At 37.2% G+C, this 22,486-nt stretch overlaps 1 protein-coding gene and 1 long non-coding RNA gene across 2 annotated transcripts; both read left to right on the top strand.

Moving 5' to 3' along the window:
- Window positions 1-1,565: 1,565 nt before the first annotated feature.
- Window positions 1,566-9,792, top strand: LOC138348306 (uncharacterized). The gene is made up of 2 exons (XR_011220745.1): window positions 1,566-2,474; window positions 9,540-9,792. It is a non-coding gene; the product is annotated as an uncharacterized lncRNA (long non-coding RNA).
- An 8,780-nt stretch (window positions 9,793-18,572) lies between these two features.
- On the top strand, window positions 18,573-21,204 carry LOC138341724 (uncharacterized). The gene is made up of 3 exons (XM_069293356.1): window positions 18,573-19,016; window positions 19,704-19,950; window positions 20,531-21,204. Exons 1-3 carry the CDS (start codon window positions 18,573-18,575, stop codon window positions 21,202-21,204), a joined length of 1,365 nt encoding a protein of 454 aa, XP_069149457.1.
- The last annotated feature ends 1,282 nt before the right edge of the window (window positions 21,205-22,486 follow it).

The following is a 22,486-nucleotide window of genomic DNA, read 5'->3' as shown; positions in this document are numbered from 1 at the left end:
TATGGAAGCTAGTCAATTGCCTTGTAAGCATTTTTTTGTAATGATTGTATTATTTCTTGGCTTAATTGGAGTAATACTTGTCTATTGAGTCGGTATAAATTGCCGCAAGAAGATTAAGATGAACTAGAAGTGATTTTGGATGGTGAAATTGGTGGTAGAGAATTTAGAGAGAATTTTATAGTATCTGATGGTTTTAAAAATCTATCTAAGCATAATAACACAGAAAAATCAATGTCTGGACCTAAAACATAATGACGAAAGAGAATAGAATTGAATCAAAAGAAGAGAGGTTTTTTTTATTAATTATTTAGATAAGATATATAAAATCCTAGAACGAGAAGTAAAAATAATAACACATGATCTAGCAGTCACTAAAAAACTCCTAAATAATAGGAAAGCATGACTAACAACTAACTGACTATGTCTTTACTTAAAACATTGACAGTAAAATTAAATTTACTGCAGTTCAAAAGCAAATTCCTAACACTCCTCCATGCTTTGGATACTGCAAACTCCTATTTTCTGTCGAAGAAGCTCGAATTTGTTGATCGTTTAAGGCTTAGTAAACAAATTTGCCAGCTAGTTTTCAGAGTTGCAGTCGACTAGAGTCACTTCTCCCCTTTGTTGCACTTCTGTCAGGAAATAGAACTTTATGTTGAAATGCTTGGTCTTCTTGTGAAACACCGGATGGTTTGAGATTGCAATAGCTGCCTATAGGTTAACGACAATAATGATAGTACTTTACTTCTATTCCAAATGTAATCATATATGATCTTTCTAAACTATAAGACTTGATTTACAGCTCCTGTTGCTGCTACGAATTCAACTTTTGTAGTTGATTTTGCAACAAGTAACTTGAAGCTTCGACACTTCTCAAACTTTACACCATAGTATAAAGTACCTTTGATATATCTTAACATTCATTTTGCTGCTCTTAAATGCATTTAACTTGCACATTGCATCAAAAAAGATAAGAGACTTACAACAAATAAAATGTCAGGCCTAGTTGCAGTGAGATACATTAAGCATCCAATCACGATTCTATAATAACCTTCATCAACTTTGTTGGCTCCATATTCTATACAAAGCTTCTCTTTTTTATTCATCTGCGTGCGCATCGAATTGCATTCCTCCATTTGAAATTTCGTCAAAATTTCTTTTGCATATTTCTTCTAGCAAATGAACAGTTCACATTTGGTTTGCTTGATCTCCATTGGAACAAAATAGGATATAAAACCTGTTGACATCCAATTTTCACCCTCCCGATAAGAATTAGATAGCGAACTTCTCAATTTAAACAATTTGAAACAATTGATTTTTATTAAGTAGAAAAGATATTCAATTTATTCTAAATTAATCATATTGCTTTTGAAATTTTATAGATAGTTTATGATTTGCATAATTTTGTATATAACTAGTATATTTCATGATTATTGAAAATCGTCTCAAAAGGATTTTATTTTTTGTTTAATACTTTGCTAAATTAGTTTACACTTTTCAATTAATTATTTTATAATTACGCCGATTATTTTATTTTCTCAAAATTAGGAAGCTTGCTAGTTAATTGTATCAATTCGTCTTATGAGGAAATTTTTACCAACTCAATTGATTGAAGTTGGGCCCTTTTCTTGATTTTTTCCGCAACCTTTTTTCTCCAATTCAAGTAACCAACTCCTCAACATTTCAGCCCATCATTTCCTAAACATACCCAACACCTCTCCTAATTGAAGCCTAGCCCAAATTTCCAAAAATGACCCGGTCCACCCTCTTTTCTCATCAGTGAAAAGGAGAAATAAGTTTGGCAAGGGCGTTTTCTCCTTCTTCACGATGGCAGCAGCGTGCTCTGCCATTTCTCGTCGTTTTCCTCAAACTTCTCCAACAATTAATACACTAGCAGCCATCCGGTCGTCCTTCCTCGTCCAGATGTTGCGATCTCAAGCTGCTTATGCCCTTGCCTCGAAATTGAAAGGCTCTAATAAATGAGATGTTAAAATTTGTGAACAAAGAGAGAGTTTTTCTTGTTACAGCAGTTGTTCTTCGTCCTGGAAGCGGGGAGGGGGGGGGATTTTTAATTGAGATTGAAGATTCCCGTTTTTCCCTTTTCCCCAAAAAAAATCCAACCCTTGCCTCCCTCTATAAGATAATCTTTTCTTCTCTGTGTATAGGAGGAATTTTTTGTTTTGAGGGGAAATATTTTGGGGAATTTATCGGAGGCTAGAAAAAGTTTCGAAAAACAAAGAGTTATTGAAGACTTTTGGAGTTGTGGAATTTAGTTGAAGATTTGTTAACAAACATAGAAAAGAACTAGATTAGATTTTTGTACTCACCAGATACATCGGCAAGTAGAATGAATAGTAGTCCGGCGTTTGGATTTAAGCTTTGCATCTGTATCTTCGTCTTTCGTTCGAGGTCACATTTCTTGTAGTGAAGTTAGCCTCCCTTGCTCGTTGTCTCGTTTCTCTGCACTTCTAAAGGTGAACTTCACTTTCGCTCCTTTTCTCTACATTTCATGTATGTGTTGTATGTGTCTTGGTCATTGTGAGTTTGTCGTAGGTCCAGACTTTAGGAAAGATTGATTTTTTTTCTTTTCTTGACTATGACCTAGTGATGGTCTCTATGTAATTTATTCATGTTGATGTTCTTGCTCATTTTTGCCGAAATGTTTTTGTTTAATTTTTTTTCATCTTGAGCATATTGTTTTTCTTGTTAATGTCTTTAATGTCAGTGTGTACTCTGGCAATTTCGGCTGTAAGTGTGATAATAGTTAATCTTTGATGATTTCCATGTCTATCTATCTCGATTAATTTCAAGCGAGTAAAATAAGTAGGGAGTTGTTTATTCCAAGTTGATTAATTGTTCATTTCGCGTTGGTTGTGCTGTCTCGTTTATCTCGGGGTTACTTTCTCTCAATTGTTTCATGTCTTCGTTATGTTATTTGTTATTAGAATCCCTGTGAATAAGAGTGGTTCTTTCTTTGATTCGAATTTCAAAGTGTGTGCCCTTTTGTTATGTTTTATTTTTTCCCAGTTGGTTGGCTAAGGAGGTTTGAACAGTGTTGGCTTATCATTAGTTCGATTCTCATGTTTGAATTTTTTTATTTCAATGCTTAAGGCTAGGTGGTCTTAGATCTTTAGGGGTTTTGTTGTTTTTTATATATATTAAACCCACTGTGATGTTCATAGCTTTTCAAGAATCTGTAGTTCCTTTATATTTAGTTGTTTTGTGTTGATGTCTCATTTTATGCATTATCTACTGATGTAGTCCTCTCTTTCTCAAAGTATGATTTTAGTTATTTTCTTGAGAAGTTGTATCTTTGTTGAACGATATTCCTTGTTTAAATGAAAAATATTTGTGTCCTCTGTTTTCTCTATGTGTCTTGATTTTTCAAGCTCCCTGATGATGTCCTCATTCAGAAGTAAAAGATCTCCTCTATCGTTGAGGAATGTTTTGGTATCATCATGTTCCCTTCGTGCATAAGGAATACAATATGTCTCCATTCGCTTTTTACTCCAACCAGTGCTTTCTTTTTTCTTTTCTTTTGTTTTTTTAAGCTAGATTTTTTTTACATATTTATCCTTAGTTTACTTTATTAGTTTCCATACCTCCCATTCGTTCAGTTGTCCTATTATGTGTTGAATTTGTTTGATGTTTGTTCATCATTTTGTGGTGGGGTTCTCTAATAGGAAGCAGTATTTATCTGTTGTGTAAGGGAAACAAATTTTTATCTTAGCATTATTGAATACGACTACAGATGACATCATTTGTTAGCACACTTTAATGCATGCATTTAACTTGTTATTTGTTAGATTTTGACAAAACCAGCATGTAAGCTGGTAAAATCTCATTCCTCTATTAATGGAGGTTAAGCCAACAGCAGCAAATGAAGAAGAAGGAGAAGAAGCTCTTTTGGAATCTATTTACTTGTTTTGATCAATGCAATGTGTGTGTATATATACACAACAATGAACAACAAACAAACAGATTTAACAAACTATCAAAATGTAGAAAATGTGACTTCTAACTAACTTTAACTAACTACAACTAACTTTAACTAACTAGCTAATTAGTAACTAACTAATTACTTAAGCTAATTAACTAACTAGGCAAGTTTCATCACCCCTCCTCAAGTTGGAAGTAAGCTACTTACAGACAACTTGCTCAACAAAGTAGTGTGTTTGACCCCAGTTAAAGCTTTAGTAAAGACATCAGCTAGCTGAGAATCTGTTGGAATGTATTGGAGTATAATCAGTCCTTCTTGTAGTTTTGTCCTGACGAAATTGCAATCAACTTCTATGTGCTTGGTTCGTTCATGAAATACTGGATTCCTAGCAATGTGTACTGCTGCTTGGCTGTCACAAAATACATGTATTGGTAAGGACACTGTCATTGAGAGTTCACCAAGTAACCTTTCCAGCCACACTACTTCTCCTACCACTTGTCGTATCGCTCTGTATTCTGCTTCTGCTGATGATAGTGACACTGTGGGTTGCTTCTTAGATTTCCAGCTGATAGGACTATCTCCCATGAGAACCAAATAACCACTCACAGACTTCCTTGAATCAGGACAAAAGGCCCAATCTGAATCACAATAAGCACTAATGGTGACATCAGGCTTATTATTGATAAAAACTCCCAAAGTAGGATCATGTTGTAGGTACCTGAGAACATTATAAGCTGCCTTTAGATGAGGCTCTCTAGGAGATTGCATGAATTGGCTAAGATGCTGGACACTGTATGCTATATCCATCCTTGTATTAGCAAGAAAATTAAGCTTTCCCACTAGCTTTCTGTAGTAAGTAGGATCTGATAGTAGTTTTCCTTCTGTGAGCCTTAGTTTTTCAGTAGGATCCAAAGGTGAAGTGGTAGACTTGTAATGCATAGAATCAAATTCCTTCAAAAGATCAAGAGTGAACTTTCTTTGTGAAATGAGAACACCATGCTGCTTTTACAATATCTCTAATCCAAGAAAATAATGTAATCTGCCTAAGTCCTTTATTCTGAATTTCTCATGCAAGAAGAACTTCAAGGACTCAATCTCCTTTATATCAGTGCCAGTTAAGATGATATCATCAACATATACAGCCACAAACACCAAAGATTTGCCATCTTTCTTGTAAAACAGTGAGTAATCACTGTCTGAATGAATGTAACCTTTTGAACAAAGGCTGGTGGCCAGCTTCTCATACCATTGTCTACTAGCTTATTTTAAGCCATATAGAGACTTCTTTAACTTGCAAACCATGTCATTACTATCCATTACTAGTCCTGGGGGTAAAGCCATATACACCTCTTCATTCAAGTCACCATGTAGGAAGGCATTATTAAAATCCAACTGATACAAGTCCCAACCTTTCTTAACTGCCAATGAAATGAGTGTTCTGACTGTAGTCATTTTTACCACAGGTGAGAAAGTTTCATTGTAGTCTATCCCATCTTGTTGAGTGTATGCCTTCACCACTAATCTAGCCTTGTACCTCTCTATGCTCCCATCTGCCTTATGCTTGATCTTATACACCCATTTACATCCAATAGCATTCTTTTCCTTTGGCATCTTTACTAGTTCCCAAGTGTTATTAGCATACAATGCATCAAATTCTTCTTTCATTACTGCTTGCCAGGCTGGATTCAGGATTGCCTCTTCATAAGATGTGGGTTCAATATCATGTGAAAAATTATGAATTAACTGCTGACTCTCAGAACAAAGTGTGGAGAAACAGACATGATTAGGGTGATTTGTGAATGAGGTTAGTGACTACTGAGAATCGGTAGTATTATTTATAGGTGAAGAGGATTGTATCTTAGGTAATTAATAGGTTTAGTGTTTTAAATACCTTAGAGGATGACAAGATCTTGTTGTTCTTCTAGGTGTAAGGGATGCACTATTAAGGACAGGCACATTTGGTTCTATAGGAGATGCTGTGTATTCATTTGTAGGTGTAAGAACAGGTAGATTTGGTTCAATAGAAGATATTGTAGGCTCAGTTGAAGGTGTATTTTCAGGTGTAAAATCTTGATCAAAAGTGACTTCATCCAGTGTGTGGCAATTCAACATTTCATCATTAACAGAAGTAGTTGTTTTACTAGACATGCAAGGCAACTTATCAGAATAATGAACAATTAGATGTAATACAGAATTAAAACTGGAACCAGTAGGAGCAATAACAAAAGGAAGAACAGTTTCATAGAAAAGAACATCTCTAGACACATGAATTCTCTTGGTAGCCAAATTTAGAACCTTGTACCTTTTTGTATTAAAAGGATATCCAATGAAAATGTGAGGCACAACCCTTGGTTCAAATTTGTCCTTATGAATCTTTAAAGTAGTTGGAAAAGAAATGCATCCAAAATTTCTAAGATGTGAATAGACTGGTTTCTTTTGATATAACATTTCATATGGAGATTTTCCTTGAAGTAGTTTAGTAGGCAATCTATTAATCAAATAAGTGGCAGTCAGTACACATTCTCCCAAATATCTCATAGGCATTTTTGATTGAAATAATAGTGCCCTTGCTGTCTCAAGAAGGTATTTGTGTTTCCTTTCTACTACTCCATTTTGTTGTGGTGTGTAAGGACATGTTTTCTGATATATTATGCCTTTCTCTTGGAAGAAGCATGTTGCCTCAGAACTTGAGAATTCTAAACTATTATCAGACCTGATGATTTTCAATCTAGTATGAAATTGATTTTCTATTAGAGATATGAAAGCTTTTATAGTATGTAGAGCATTACTTTTACACCTAAGAAGCTGTGTCCAAGTAGCTCTACTGTAGTCATCTACCATAGTTAAGAAGTAGTGATATCCATAATGTGTTTGTACATTATAAGGTCCCCATAAATCAACATGTAATAGTTCAAATATTGAACTAGTTGCAGTCACTTTCTGGAAATGGCATTCTAGTTTGTCTAGCCATTGGACAAATTGTGCATGTGAAAAGCTTCTTGTTGGAAAATTTTAATGGGATAGTAGATATATTTTTCATCTTTACAAAGGGTACATGTCCTAATCTAGCATGCCACAAGAATTCATTGTCTTGACTGACAGAAAGATTAGCAGCTGAACTTGAGAAATGATCAATAGAACAGGCTTCTTTATTGATAGTATGAGAAGGTTTTATACATGGTAATGAAGACCTTTTACAGTAGTTAAGAAGAGAAACAGATTGACACCTTTGATGAGAAGCAGGATTATCATTTGCAGATACAATGTGACACTTTGGACAAAAGAAATACAAACCATTGTTTGCCTTACCAAGTGCCAGAGGGCACTTCAGAGAAGGGCCCTGCAGTAAGCAAAAACCATTGTTAAAACTGACTACTTCTTTGAGCTGATTAGCTAAACAATAAACTGATATTAAGTTGAACTTGAAGCTAGGTATGTACAACACTTTATACAGAATTAATGTTGAATTCAAACACACATCACCAATTTCAGTCACTTTAACTTTGTATCTATTTGGTAAGGTGATTAGGAAAGGATAGGGTAGAGTCTTAAGGTTTGTGAGATTGTCTTTTGTGAAGGTCATATGATGAGATGCCCTTGAATCAAAGATCCAAGAGCTAGCAGTCAATTTATTACACTTACATGACAAATCACCTATCTTACTTAGTGAAGAGTGGCAAGCAAGTATACCTGCTAGGCTTGCAGCTCCACTTGACACATTGTTTGAGTAATCAGATTCATTCCCAACATGCAAGGTTCCAAGTAGATTGAGTAATTGTTCATATTGACCCTTTGACAGATTCACTGGTACTTGTTTTCCCTGCTCAAAATTCTCTTCACATTGACTACTATCACATTCAGAAGTGTGTACATTTGCTGCAGATCCTTTGCCTCTTCCTCTTGGATTTTTTGTATTAGTTGGATAGCCATGGAGTTTGTAGCACCTGTCTTTGACATGTACAGATCGTTTGCAATATTCACAAAATATGTTTGATCTATTTCCAGTATTAGGACTCCCTCTAAAAGCATTATGGTTGTTGTAAGCAGTGCTGTTATAGTTCCCATTACCCCTACATGTATTCCCTCTGTAAGAACTAGAATTATTTGCATTATTAGTTGCATTATTTTGAGATGACACAGAGGCATTTAGTGAGGTAGACTCCAAAACCATATGGTTTATAGGCTTCATTTCCCTTTGCCTTTCTTCCTGTGATAGAATAGCAAATGCTTGTGCCATTGTAGGCAAAATGGACATCATAAGAATGTTCCCTCGCACAGCAGTATACATTTCATTTAGCCCCATTAGAAAGTGTATGAGCCTTGTATCTTGCTCAGCCTTATACATTTTCACCTTTCCTCCACAAGTACACACACAGCTACACTGTGAGTTCACATCAATTGTACTCATCTCCTCCCATAGTTTCTTCATTTTCGTATAGTAACCAGTGACATCTAAAGTACCTTGTACCAAATCATTTATTTCCTTCTGCAATTGAAACAATTTGCATCCATTAGTCTGATCATATCGATCCTCCAATTCCTCCCACAATTCCTTAGCATTATTCACATACTGTAGGCTATCTCGCAACTCTGGGGAGAGGGAATTTAGGATCCAAGATGTCACCATATCATCACATCTTTCCCACTGCATGAATGAAGGATCTGTAAAGCTTGGATTCACTATCTTGCCGTTAATGAATCCAGTCTTGTTCTTGACAGATAAAGCTCTAAGAACTGCTCGTCTCCATGATCTATAGCTAGTTCCATCAAACACCACAGGAAGTAAAGTAGAAGCAGCATTCTCAGATGGATGTAGATAGAAAGGACTATTGAAATCTGGTCATTTCAAAGAGTTGTTGTTGTTCACATCAGTTGAAGTGTCACCCATGGAAGCTATACAGAAACAGAATGTACCAAATGGAAGCTGATGAATTAGTAGAAGCAGGCAAACAAAAACAAAGAGGTCTAACCAAAAAATCGTCTTGAACAAGAGATATCAATGATTTGATTAACAGCTAGATCAAGAGATCTAGTGTGAGCAACCAGGCTCTGATACCATGAAAAAACCAGCATGTAAGCTGGGAAAATCTCATTCCTCCATTAATGGAGGTTGAGCCAACAAACGAAGAAGAAGGAGAAGAAGCTCCTTTGGAATCTATTTACTTGTTTTGATCAATGTAATGTGTGTGTATACATACACAACAATGAACAACAAACTAACAGATTTAACAAACTATCAAAATGTAGAAAATGTGACTTCTAACTAACTTTAACTAACTACAACTAACTTTAACTAACTAGCTAATTAGTAACTAACTAATTACTTAAGCTAATTAACTAACTAAGCAAGTTTCATCAGATTTCATTTGCAAGACCAAAAGTTTTTAGCTACTGCATTAACTTAAGAGCTGCAAAATTATTTTATCTTAGAAAAAATGTTATCTATTTTTTTTTGGTTTGCTAACTGTTGTCATTATCTGTTGCACGTGATATCGTTCGATCCTTTTGGACTTCACTTTCCCCTCAAAATCTGGGTGGGCCATAAAAGCCCAAATGCATTTTGTCTTACTTGACTAAAGCCAACAAAATTAATTAACAGGTCCTCAAAGATCGAAGAATACGAAGCCAATGGGAGAGTTGAAGAATTTGGGCCGAAAGGGCCACGTTTTGATTCATTTTTATCATTTTGTTGTATTTGATTCTTTTTGGGCCTAAGCCCTTGTTGTCTTTTTTAATGTATTTACTATCGTAATATTAGTTAGGACAGGTACAATACGAATAGGTCCAAATACCGGTCCGGGTGGACAGAAACCAATTTGGACTCAACTATCTCTCTCTCCCTCTCTCTCTCACTTTCTCTCTCTTTATTTTCTTAGTTACTTGTTTAATTGTCGCTAGTCTTAAGGTAAAGAATCCAAATTCCCATAAGATGCCTCTTTGTTTTATCTACTCAATTGAATCAAATATGTAAACACACGTAAAAAATTAAAAGTTTTCAAATCAAATAGGTAATTGAATCAAATAAGTAAAAATACACGTAAAAAATTAAAAGTTTGCGAATCAAATAACTTACTTAGATGATAGGTTAATGTACAACTTTGGAAGCAATTCTAAGCAAATTTAATCTCAAAACTAAGTTAGATCACTTAGTCAAACCAATTTAGTTGTTGGATAACCTCATTAAGTGGATATTTTAGGTGCTTAACACCTTCCTAAAATTTAAATAGGAATCCACAAATCCCTTTAAATGTTTTCAAATGATTTTTTTAATGTATTTTAGAAAACAAAGTTTTCTTAATTTTTCTCAAATTAAGTGGCAACTCTGAAAAGGTCGAAAATTCTTTAAAACAAATATTTTTTCCTTTCCTAATAAAATAGAAATGACGACTCTGCTGGGAATCGGAGGATTCTAACCTTAAAAGTAACATGTTTGACTATGTGAATATTAAATGCTTATTGGTTTATTTATCACTTTATAGCAACTGTTGCATTCATGGCATAACATCTTCTGTCAAACGATAGTTATTTTCATTTTCACTAAAGGACGATTATGCGGGTTCGCAGTCGTTTATCAAACAAAAAATTTTCTCGGGGAATCCTGACGAGTGTAGTTGGCTACTTTATAGTCAACGATCGTTAACTGTCCCAACTCAAGTAGTCGTCTTGGGTTACCTTTTCCACATTAAATACAACACACTCCTAGCTAAACTAAGATAGAGAGAAACCTTATCTAGTAAAATAGTGCATTGGCCCAAGACGAACCAACACCTAAGGAGTGTTGGGGCTATTAGAAAGATCGCCTTGAGTCCAAAGAACCTACTACTCGATACGACGACCATATTTGCGTGTTAAATTTGAAGGATGTATTGTGCCCTTAAATGTTTATTGTGTCATGAGGGCTCGCAATTAACTAATTTTATGTTTTTGTAGATGTCGAGTCAGCTCCTCAATTTCAACATGGTCACCAATACGCCAGACATTCTCCGCGTATGGTGGGGCAACCTCAAAGACTGTCAAAAGAGAGAAATCTAGATTTACCTGGGTAACTTACCGTCAATTATGGATTTCTAGGTTTTACCCACGTTTATCAAGGTTATCACTCGGTTCTGGGATGATAAGAAGATGGTTTTTTGATTTGGATATGTCAAAATAACACCCAGACTAGAGGAAATTAAGGATTGTCTGGACTCTATCGGGACAAGTGGCAAGAGGAAAAAATGTCCCAATCATCACATCCTTCTGCCAGATAGGCCAAGTAGTGAAGAATTGAAGAACATGTTGTTACTGGTAAATGCAAACTGGTTGGAAACCCACGATATACCACTAATGAGATTTTTTGAGAGATGGGCGCACGACAACTATTTCAAACTATTTCCAAATGAATTCCACAATCACAGTAGCTTGAGGCAAACTCAGACTCTTGCTTTCTCCGCATGCCTTTTAGGAACTATAGTGTTCCGTAAAAATGAAGGAAAGTAAAGCGACATCCGGGTGGTGATCGTAGTGGACGCCATGTTCAGAAGAATCGGTAGAAAACAAGAAGAAAAAAGTATTGTAGTTTGGCCCCGGTCATTTTAGCTGACATTTATCAATATTTATGTTTGTGTATGAATGGATTCTCATTTTTCAAAGTTTGAAAATTCTACTTCAATGGTGGATGATTGAGCATCTCTATAAAAAGAACATTACACAACCACAAGAATGGCCAAATCGAGCAAGATGATCCCTCTCGATAATTATGAATCCTATCTAAGCATCTGCTGATTCCTAATTCATACCACCACGAATGCGTGGGCAACAATATTTTGTGATTTGAGAGAAGGAGATATACAGTGGATGTTACCAAACTTCAAATCTGAGAGGATAGCGGCACAGGGGGTCAAACTTCCATTTTTAGTCCTTCCTGGCATCAGAGGATTGAGACCCTACAACCTAAAAAGAGTGATGCGACAGTTTGGTAGAACACAAATCACACCGGTCCAAGGGGATGCTATCTCTTTTGTTGTCGATTACAATGGGAGTGGCAATATACCTTTCGCTAACATCATCCTCCAATAATGGGCTGGACGAGTCAACATGAAATGGGATATGGCTGAAAATAGATAGGAAGCTGGATATGTCAACGAATACAAGACATGGTTGCAGAATGATCTGCATGGTGTAATGAACCCAACACCATGCACACATCGAGAAATTAAAGACGTACATACAGGGCTTTATATCTGTGCATACAATCTTCGACAAGAATGGGATCGAAGGGAGCAAGAATTTCAGCAAAGGGAGCAAGAATTTCAGAAAAAAGGCCAAGAATTTCAACAAAGAGAGCAAGAGTACCAATTTCGAGAGTTAGAAAGTCAGAGGGTTTTAGTTGTGACGTCACAAGAGCTAGCTGATACAAGGGCTTGTTTGATGCATTTGGACGCAACCCTGGATGAACAGGTGAATGCTCTACAAGTCGCACCAACATCTTCTTAAGTTGTGTTCACTGAGCCGTACGTGTTCACAAGCAAGTGCATCATCCACTAAGAAGTAGAAAAGGCCAGAAGAGGAACCGAGCCGTCAATCTTCTAACTAACCTGCTTGGGATTATTTTCTATCTGTATTCGCATTATATCCCCCTCCCTAAAATGTACCCCTTTTTATTTAAATTATGTAACGAACGATATGATTTTTAGTGAAGTTTATTTTTTTAGGGATACAATAATTTGTTTAAATGATGCAATACATCATTCAGATCGCTAGGCATACCCTTGGAACAAAGGGTAACATGTATGATTAAGACGCGATGTATGTGTTTTTATCAACTTATGTTCTATGTTGCTATGAATTAGGATATCAGAAATCCACTCCTTTATAAAAATTTCCAGAAGAAATATACAGAAGTCACTATCACAAATATCCGACCAAAACTTTCAGAGTCTTAAGTTTCTCACTCAAAAGACACATCTCATCTCCAAATCGTAAACATTACTATGCCGTCTCAGGAAAGGAAAAAATCACTGCTATGGACAAAAGTAAGAATATCCAGATGGAACTCACTGGAGAAGAACTACAAAAGAAGATCGAACATATCACTAGAGAAATCAAGAGGCAAACGAGGAAGGTCTCAGAGTCGACTTGGCAACCGCGATGTACAAAGCAGCCACCATGACAGAGGATGAGAATCTTGCATCGCAGATGAAGAGAAAGAAAAATGTTGAGATGGATAAAGAGGACCTGCATGAGAAGTTTGACATGCTTCGGTTGAAAGTGCAAGAAAGAGAAGCGAGAGAGTGGAGGATAGAATCGGAAATTTCTGCTGTGTTAGCTAAACGCATGTCACTTGATTAGGAGATGACAGTGGAAATGGGAGAATTCGCCTCCATGAGATAAAGGATGGCCGCACTAGGAAGAAGAACAAAGCCTTCCAACAACATGATTGATAAACTTCAGAGAGTCCGCGAAAAATACCCCATCTACGAGTAGAAAGCTAATAGTGGTCCCGATAACGCTCACCCTGGAGAGACTGGGAAGAAGACAACAAGAAAATCGTCTACAAACCTCCATTCCTAGGCCGTCTGAAAGATGGAGACTAATGCTGCAACAAGAAGGAAAATGACTAACGTGTCATCATCATTTTATCTTTAAAAAGCTCTATTGTTGCCTTTCAATTTCCTTGTGATCGCAATGAATGAATGAATGAAAATATTTTCTTTAGTTCTTGAACTACGTTGGACCTGAATTCTCCTTGTGAGATATGTAGGCAGCCTTCGCAGGCTCGGCCCCTATCTTAAAAACTTTTCATTCTCCCCTTTTATGTTACAAGAAGATACGATGACCAGATCAATAGACATCAAAGAGCAGCTGCAAAAAGACTGTAGCTAAACGTGATTTAGCCATTTTGAGATACTGTCAAATCTAAAACAAGCAAACTCCTGCTTGTTCAAAAATGTGTTTCCGTCCTTACTTGCGAGTTTAAGATATCCTCAAACAAAGCAACTTGTGTGTTTATATGCTCTGTGTGTGATACTATGCATTTTTTATTATGAATATGAATTGACAAATATGCCTTTGTGTTGTTTTCCTTCTCAGGTGCTATGAAATTGATCATTATCTATTTAAAGGTGATAGATCATCCCTATTTCACAAGATCAAAAGGTCCCATAGATTCCTTCTGTAAATGAGATTTAGACAAAAGAAAAACAATCATGGGAGATTGTAATGAAGAAGTAATTCTTACCAATGTTATGGTGGCTCAACCCACAACAGCGGATCAGAATGAGTGGATTCTGCAGCTGATGCAACAGATTGCAGAGATTAGGGTAGAAATGCAAAGGAGACAGGATCTGCCTTCGCCAGGTTTTGCCGCTAATGCTACTGATGGGATACCTCTAACCTACTTCCCTTCTTCAAATATGGATCCAGCTCAAAACCACCCATCTGCACATGCTCAAAATTTTTCGGTTATAGATCTGACTACCCAACAACATGCTTTTGCATCCTACCAAACTCCAACTCCTCGTCAAAACAACTACCCCTAAGTGAAATCCCATCCTCAAAATACCCACCATCAATTTGCTTCATCATCGCAACATCAAAAACCAAAATACTTGCAATCCCCAAACACCCCACCACCACTTAAATCGGAATACAAATCCTTAGACGTACCCAAAAAATTATCAAACCGCTCAAAATGCCAGAGTCCCTTAGTAGCTCAATCCTTACAAAAAAGAACCACTTTTAAAATTTCTGTCCCTATCGAGCACGATGTGCACGATTCTATGATGGACCTTTGTGAGGAACAATAAAAGTAGTGGAGGGCAAAGGAAGAGGGAAAGGCCAAGAAAAAGAATAAGTCAAGAAATCCATGAAAGAGATCCAATGCGTCCATGATATTTTCGGGCTTAGTAATGAAGATTAATGTATTCATCAAAATTTGGACCTTCCAAAAAGGTTCAAAATCCCAAAATTTGATACTATCGGAGGAGTGGGGAACCCTATGGCTCATTTGAGAGCCTACTGCGACCATCTCGTTCGAGTTTGTAGGGATGAAGCTCTATTGATGTGGCTCTTCAGCCGAAGCCTGTGCGGAGAAGCTTTTGAATGGTTCACCTCGCATGAAACTAGGAAATGGCCTAGCTGGAATGCATTGGCCAAAAATTTTATCGATCGATTCACTTACAAAGTAGAAATTGTGCCTGATCGATACTCTTTGGAGAAGATGAAGCAAAAATCAACCGAAAGCTACATGGAGTTCGCCTATAGGTGGAGAAAAAAAGCGGCAAAGGTGAGACTGCCCATGTCTGAAAAAGAAATCATTGATATATTCATGCGAGTGTAAGAGCCCGAATATTATGATGGAATTATGTTGCTCGTTGAAGCAAAGTTTGCCGAGATAGTCAATATTGGTGAGACTATCGCGGTTGGTTTAAAATAAGGGAAGATAGCCCATGTAGCCACTTCGTCTGGATCTTCAGGGTTGTTGAAAAAGAAGAGAGAAGACGTGGATGCTATCTCATATGAGGGCAAGATAAACCCAAGAAGATTTTTTTACTCCCACTCCCAAGGTCGTTCTCGACCTTCTCAAAACTCTTACCAGGCTATTCATAAAAATAATCAACCTCCAATTTACCAAAATCCATCCCCCACTTACAAAAATCCACCTCCAACTTACCAAAATCCATCTCCCATATTCAAAAATTATCCTCCACTTTACCAAATTTAGTCTCCTTATTATCAAGGTGTTGCTCCCAACTGTGATAACGTGCAGTCGAGCTACAAAGCGCCCCCTCCTGTTTATCAAGTCCAAGCTCCACTATACAAAAATCCCCCTCCAAATTACCAAGTTCCATCGCAAAACTACCAAACAAATCCATATCCCAGAAGCCAAGCTCCCCGTCCAAATACCAAAAGTTATCAAAAGGTTCCTGCGCTCGCTGAAAGCAGAACAAAGTTATACAAGCGACTGGTTACAGCCGGATATATCCACCTAGTGGGGCCCAAATTAGAAGGTTGGCAATGCAATTTATTGCTCGGGGATGATATTTGCCAAGATGTGGTGAATCTTATCAAAGGTGTGCTTATCATTACAACAGTATTGGACATGATACTGAAGACTGCATTAACCTCAAGCATAAGATTAAAGATTTGATCGACCAAGAGGTGGTACACAACCGTGCCTAATGTCAACACCAACCCTTTGTGAATCATGGAGGCGTCAATATCAACATTATACAGGCAGAGGATGATTAATGTGGGACTAAGGTGATAACTCTTGTTGTGCATGAAGAGCTACAAAAGGCAGTGGCCTAATTGAGCATCAAGGAGAAAAAAAAGTTCGTTATCCTAACACCCGCAAAGGCTGTTGCCTTGGTGTCATAAAAAACTCTTATCAAGCCCAAATTTGTTATTGAGACTGCTGCTGCACAAGACATAACCCGATCCAGAAGATGTTATACTCATAAGGCGCTTGATCTCTGAGGTCAAAAGAAGGATCAAGCTAAAAGTCCAATAAGAGAGGGTGAGGAAGAGGAACTCTGGAGAAGAATGCAGCCAAAAGATTACTCTATCGTCAAGCATTTGAAGAAGACACCAGCCCATATTTCCATATGGGCCCTGCTGATGAGCTCTCAATTGCATAGATAGTCCTTGATGAAGGCTTTTGATGATACGTATGTGTCCGTCGGTACAAGCAGCGATAATGTGGACTCCATTATTAACTAATTAATCCGAGGACATCGAATCAACTTTTGCGACAACGAGCTACCTTTTTAAGAGAGGTCCCACAATAAGGCACTATATATCACTGTCGTTTATCACAAAAAGGTTGTCAATCACGTCTTAGTAGATGAAGGATATGGTCTGAACATCTTCCCATTGTTGACGCTAAAGTGGTTGAAGTTTTACTTGGGAAAAATTGAGCAAAATCAAGTCAACGTGAGAGACTTCGATGGGGTTTAAAGAAATACCTTAGCAGCCGTATATCAGGTTATCCAATTCTGCCCTACAAAAATTTCACGCATAGTTTCACTTCCTAGACATTGACACAAGCTACAACCTTCTACTAGGAAGGCTTTTTATTCACATGGCCGGAGCTCTGCCTTCTACACTGCATCAGATGATGAAACTCATTTAAAATGAAGAGATAATCAATCATAGCGAACTTAGTCATTCTGGCAGACAGGTGCCGATTATCATTGAAGTGTCTCGAGGTACTGATTTCTACACGTTGGAGCTGGTAAATGCCACCTATGAAGATTTGGCCCCACAACCTCTCATGTGTTCTGTGTATAAGATGATTGTTGTTGTGATGTTGCAAAACTTATTTGGACCAGGTTTTTGGGTTAGGAAGGAATCCCAAAGGAATTGTTGAGCCCATTCAAGTTCCTGTCAAAGAGGCAAGGTATGGGTGGGGGTACGTCCCCACAGATAATGATGAGAAGCCAAAGAAGAAGAAGGATCAAGCATTGGCCAAGACAATCCTTCGTTTATATCAATACTTTCCAGTCCGTGAATATGCCGAGCAAGAGTACCTTGGGGAAGGAATCTGTGGCCTTTTTGAAGAGATTGATGCTATCATTGAAGAAGAGGTTGAGCTGACAGGATTTCGTGATGCTAAACAAGGAGAGATGCTGCAGAACTAGACTGCCACGCCCATCCTGATTCCCCAAAATCCTTGGTAGAAAGGCATCGTTCTATGCATATTTAAATTGGTGGTAGTCAGGAAGAGGCCTGAGACCCACAATTTTGCATTTTTCTTAACTCTTTGAATTGTTAATTTCTCATCGTGATGTTTAAATGGGCAACACGTCCCTATGCCATGGCCAAAGTTTGCACCATATTTTCCAATTTGAATGAAAGCCTCTTTTATTTTAAAATTTGTTTATTTACTAATCTTGTATACTTTGCTTTCCTAACTTTAATTTTTTATGGTTTAAGAAATGTATGTTTTAAACATGCAAATGTCATGTCATGTCACGAGTTGAACGAACAAAATAAGGCATTTGATGATGAGGTTGATGGTTACGAAAATAGAAATTGAGGTACCAGAATATATTGCTGAAGAATTTCTACAGTTTGAAAATTAGTATAAACAAAATTTAGAAGAAACTGAAACTATAAATATGGTAGACAAAGAGTGTGCAAAAGAGGTCAAAATTTGCGTTCACTTGAATAAGTATCAAAGAAAGGGACTGATTCATTTACTCACTGAATACATTTTCGTGTTCGTCTGGGAAGTCAGTGACATGTTAGGGTTGAGTACCAATGTGGTGTCTCACAAGTTGCCGATCGATCCAGGATTCAGTTGGTTGAAACAGAAGGCTTGGAAATTCAAGCCCTAGTTGATTCCAAAGATTAACGAAGAGATCACCAAGCATATCGAGTCCGGATTAGTCAAAGTAACGCAGTACCCGACTTTGTTGGCCAATGTTGTTCCGATTTCCAAGAAAGACGGGAAAATCAAGATTTGTGTTGACTATATAAATCTCAACATTAAATGCATTCATTCGTGGATTGTTACGCAGGTTATCATGAGATTCTGATTGATGAGGAAGATGTACAAAAGACAGCTTTTATTACAGCATGAGGTGTATATCATTACAGGGTGATGCAATTTGGCCTCAAGAATGTTGGTGCGACTTATATTAGGGATATGACGACTATATTTCATGATATTATTCATAAAGAGATTGAGGAGTACATAGATGACATCATAATCAAGACCCACGAGAGTTCGGACCATTTGACACATCTAGGGAAATTTTTTGATCGTTCGCGTCGTTACAACTTGAAGTTAAATCCCGCCAAATGCACTTTTGGAGTTCCATCCGGAAATTTGTTGGGATTTATTGTAAGCAGAAGGGGTATCGAGCTCGATCCTTCCAAGATTAAAGCAATTCAAGAGTTACCTCCACCAAAGATGAGAAAAGAGGTGATGAGTTTCTTAGGAAGGTTGAACTCCATCAGTCGATTCATAGCTCAATCAACTGTGGTGTGTGAGCAAATATTCAAGCTGGTGAAGATAGACGCTCCAACAAACTGGACTGAAGAGTGTCAGATTGCTTTCGACGCTACCAAGAAGTATTTGTCAAATGCAGTAGTATTAGTTCCTACGGGAGTCCTTTGTTGTTGTATTTGTCTGTCTCACATAGCACATTCGGATGCATACTCTTCCAACACGACGGGACAGGAAAGAAGGAAAGACATATAGATTACATAATCAAGAAATTTACTCCATACGAGTCTCGTAACACTCTATTGGAGAGAACATGTTGTGCTCTTACTTGGTTTGCTCAGAAGTTAAGGCATTACATGTCTTCATACACTATTTGTCTTCCTATACTACATATCTCATTTCCAGAATGGATCCATTGAAGTATATTTTCTAGAAAGCGATACTGAACGAAAAGTTAGCTAAATGGAAAATGTTGTTGAGTGAGTTTGATATTGTGTACGTGACTCAGAAGGCGATAAAAGCACAAGCCTTGGCTGATCATCTTAAAGAAAATCATGTTGAATAAGTATGAACTGCTAAAGACTTATTTTCACGATGAAGTAGTGTTATTTTCGGGTGAAGATATTTCTGAAGAATATCCCGGTTGGATATTATTCTTTGATGGAACAAAAAATCATCAAGTGAAAGGGGTCGTATTTGTCCTAGTGTCAGCCTAGTATAAGAATCTAGTCAGCATTATCATATGGCAGCTAAGCTTCGATTTAATTGCACAATCAACATGGCTGATTATCCTATGGCAGCTAAACATCAGATTTGTTGATTTATTAGGTTCAGGGAGAATGTGTCGTGATGAACCCGAAGATTATACCTTATGTAAAATATGTACAAAAATTGTGCAAAAGATTTCGCAAGATCGAGTTCAGACATACTCCCAGAATACAGAATGAGTTGGCTGATGCTCTCGCCGCCATCGCTTCTATGATTAAGCATCAAGATACTGATTATATTGATCCTCTGGATATAGAGTTGAAACAACATCCGGTACATTATTCACATGTTGAAGCAGAACCAGACGGTTTGCCTTGGTATTTTGATAAAAAAATGTATTTAGAGTCTGGTATTTATCTTGAAGATGCTACATCCTACAAAAAGAAGTCGATACATTGATGGATTTTAATTTCTTTCTTAGTGGAGAAGTCCTTTATAGGAGGACTCCAAATTTGGGTCTTCTCAGATGTGTCGGTGCTGTTGAAGCTGCGAAACCTATTGAACAAATACATGCCGGAGTCTGTGGTTCGCACATGAATGGACTCACTTTTGAAAGAAAGATCCTTCGATCCGGTTATTTTTGGATGACTATTGAGAATGATTGTTGTAAGTTTGTACAAAAATGCCATTAATGTCAAGTTCACGGTGATTTGATTCGAGTGCCACCTTACGAACTTAATGTTATGAGTTCACCTTGGCCGTTTAGAGCTTAGGTCATGGATGTCATTTGTCCAATAGAGCCAACTGCTTCTAATGAACAAAGATTTATTTTTGTTTCGATTGACTATTTCACCAAGTGGGTGGAAGCCTTTTCATACAAGTCTATAACCAAGAAAGTTATAGCTGATTTTGTTCGCAATAATCTGATAACATGTTTGGAGTACCAGAATCGATCATTAATGATAATGGTGCGAATCTCAATAGTCACTTGATGAGAGATATATGTAAGCAATTTAAGATTACTCTCCGAAATTTAACTACTTATCGCCCCCAAATGAATGAAGATGTAGAGGCCGCCAATAAGAACATCAAGAAGATTCTGAGGAAATTGATGGACAATCAACTAGGTTGGCATGAGATGTTGCCATATTCTTTATTGGGTTATCGAATGAACGTCAGAACAACGACTGGATCTACTCCATACTTACTTGTAAATGGAATAGAGGTAATCATACCTGCTGAAGTTGAGATATCGTCATTGAGAATAATCCAAGAAGCTGAGTTGAGTAACGCTAAATGGGTTAAAAAGAGGATCGATCAGTTAACTTTGATTCATGAGAAGAGAATGGTCGTTGTTTGTCATGATAAGTTGTATCGACGGAGAATGATTTGTGCTTTTCACAAGAGAGTAAGACCCAGAACATTCGAAGTTGGTCAGTTGGTCCTTAAGCGCATTTTCCCTCATCAAGACGAATATAGAGGAAAATTTGCACCAAATTGGCAAGGACTCTACATGGTTCACAAGGTATTATCCGGAGGTGCTTTGGTCCTGCCGGAGATGGATGACACCGCATGGCCGAAACCAATCAACTCATATGTTTTCAAGAGATACTATGTGTGAAGCTTCGGTTTGCATTTTTTTTATTTACTTGTAATCATAATGTTTGCTTGTATTTCTTTTGCTAAAAAAATATTCCCTCTTTGTAATGAATTACGTCTGACCTGAATTCTCAAAAATGAGATACGTAGGCGTCCCATGTGGGTCTCGGTTACCCCATTATCCCTTTTATATTTCTTTGAAATGAACTACTTCTAACCTGAATTCTCAAGAATGAGATACGTAGGCGGCCTATGTCGGCCTCGGTCGGTTTCTTGTCAAATTTTTTATTGTTGTTAACCTTGAGGGAAACAATGTTTGACCTGATTCCTGCCTCAATGGGATATGTATGCATCACAAGGTTTCGGTCATATCTCCCATAAGATTTCTATTCCTCATTACAATAAAAACTGGGGCAGAATTTTGCGGACTCAAAATCTTCGAGAAGAAGATTTTTCCCCAACAAGCCGAGACTAAAAATATTTCGAGATTTGCAACCGGGGACAGAAGTTTTGAGAGGATCTCAAAAATTTCATGATTTGCTCACCAATAGTCAAAGATAAATTTGAGACATGTAAATGGGACAGAAATTTTGACGATGGCCTCAAAATTTCAGCAAAGGTTTATCGACAGTCTAGAGTGATTGTGAAAACTCTCCTGAGAACAATCAGATATACCTCCAAGCATCAAGCTCAAAGAAGTTCGCTAAGCTTGATGTGAAATTACACTTGGCCGTGAACCTTTTCAAAATACTACTTCTCGAAATTTTATTTTCTTAAAAAATTTCCTTTTATGTTTCATTTGCTCTGGCATAGTATTTTGTCTTATCTATTAAGAGTTAGGAGATCAGGAAGATCAACTAGAGATAGCAGGATGAGGAGTAGACAAATGAAGAATCAACAGGGATCAGTCCGTTTCAGATCTAATAATTTTTCTGTGGGTGCATGTTTATAGTTTTGCTTTTATGTCAGCAAAATCCTCCGATCGATGAATGTTGAAAAGTCAAGGAAGGAAGAAGCTCTCCCAAAATTTAACGGAGTTACTGTAGACACATCAATTGTTTTATACTTCTTATACCATAGACTATTGTATGAATGGTTTATTCAGTCCACATCCAACAACATGAAGTCAATAAAGAACGCCCGGCTAGATTCGAGTTTGAATTAAGCGAAAATCTCAGGAAAGATTTATCGTTTCTATAAAGGACGTTACTTGCATCATAATCTCAAATATGATATTATACATTATTCGGAGGGGTAATTTATTTTATTGTCGATCAAGACAATACACTACCCGGGGGGGTCAT

The sequence above is a fragment of the Solanum lycopersicum genome, chromosome 1 (genome assembly GCF_036512215.1).
Source record: "Solanum lycopersicum chromosome 1, SLM_r2.1".
NCBI classification, from domain to species: Eukaryota; Viridiplantae; Streptophyta; class Magnoliopsida; order Solanales; family Solanaceae; genus Solanum; species Solanum lycopersicum.
Note: the sequence above shows the minus strand (reverse complement) of the source record. Positions and strands in the feature narration are given on the sequence as shown.

Excerpts from the sequence above, each read along its gene's own strand:
- LOC138341724 (XM_069293356.1), top strand. The coding sequence starts at position 18,573 with ATGACGACTATATTTCATGATATTATTCATAAAGAGATTGAGGAGTAC. Across the intron at positions 19,017-19,703 it reads AGAAGTATTTGTCAAATGCA|GTTCAGGGAGAATGTGTCGT; the intron begins GTAGTATTAGTT and ends TTGATTTATTAG. Across the intron at positions 19,951-20,530 it reads TGTTGAAGCAGAACCAGACG|AATCGATCATTAATGATAAT; the intron begins GTTTGCCTTGGT and ends TTGGAGTACCAG.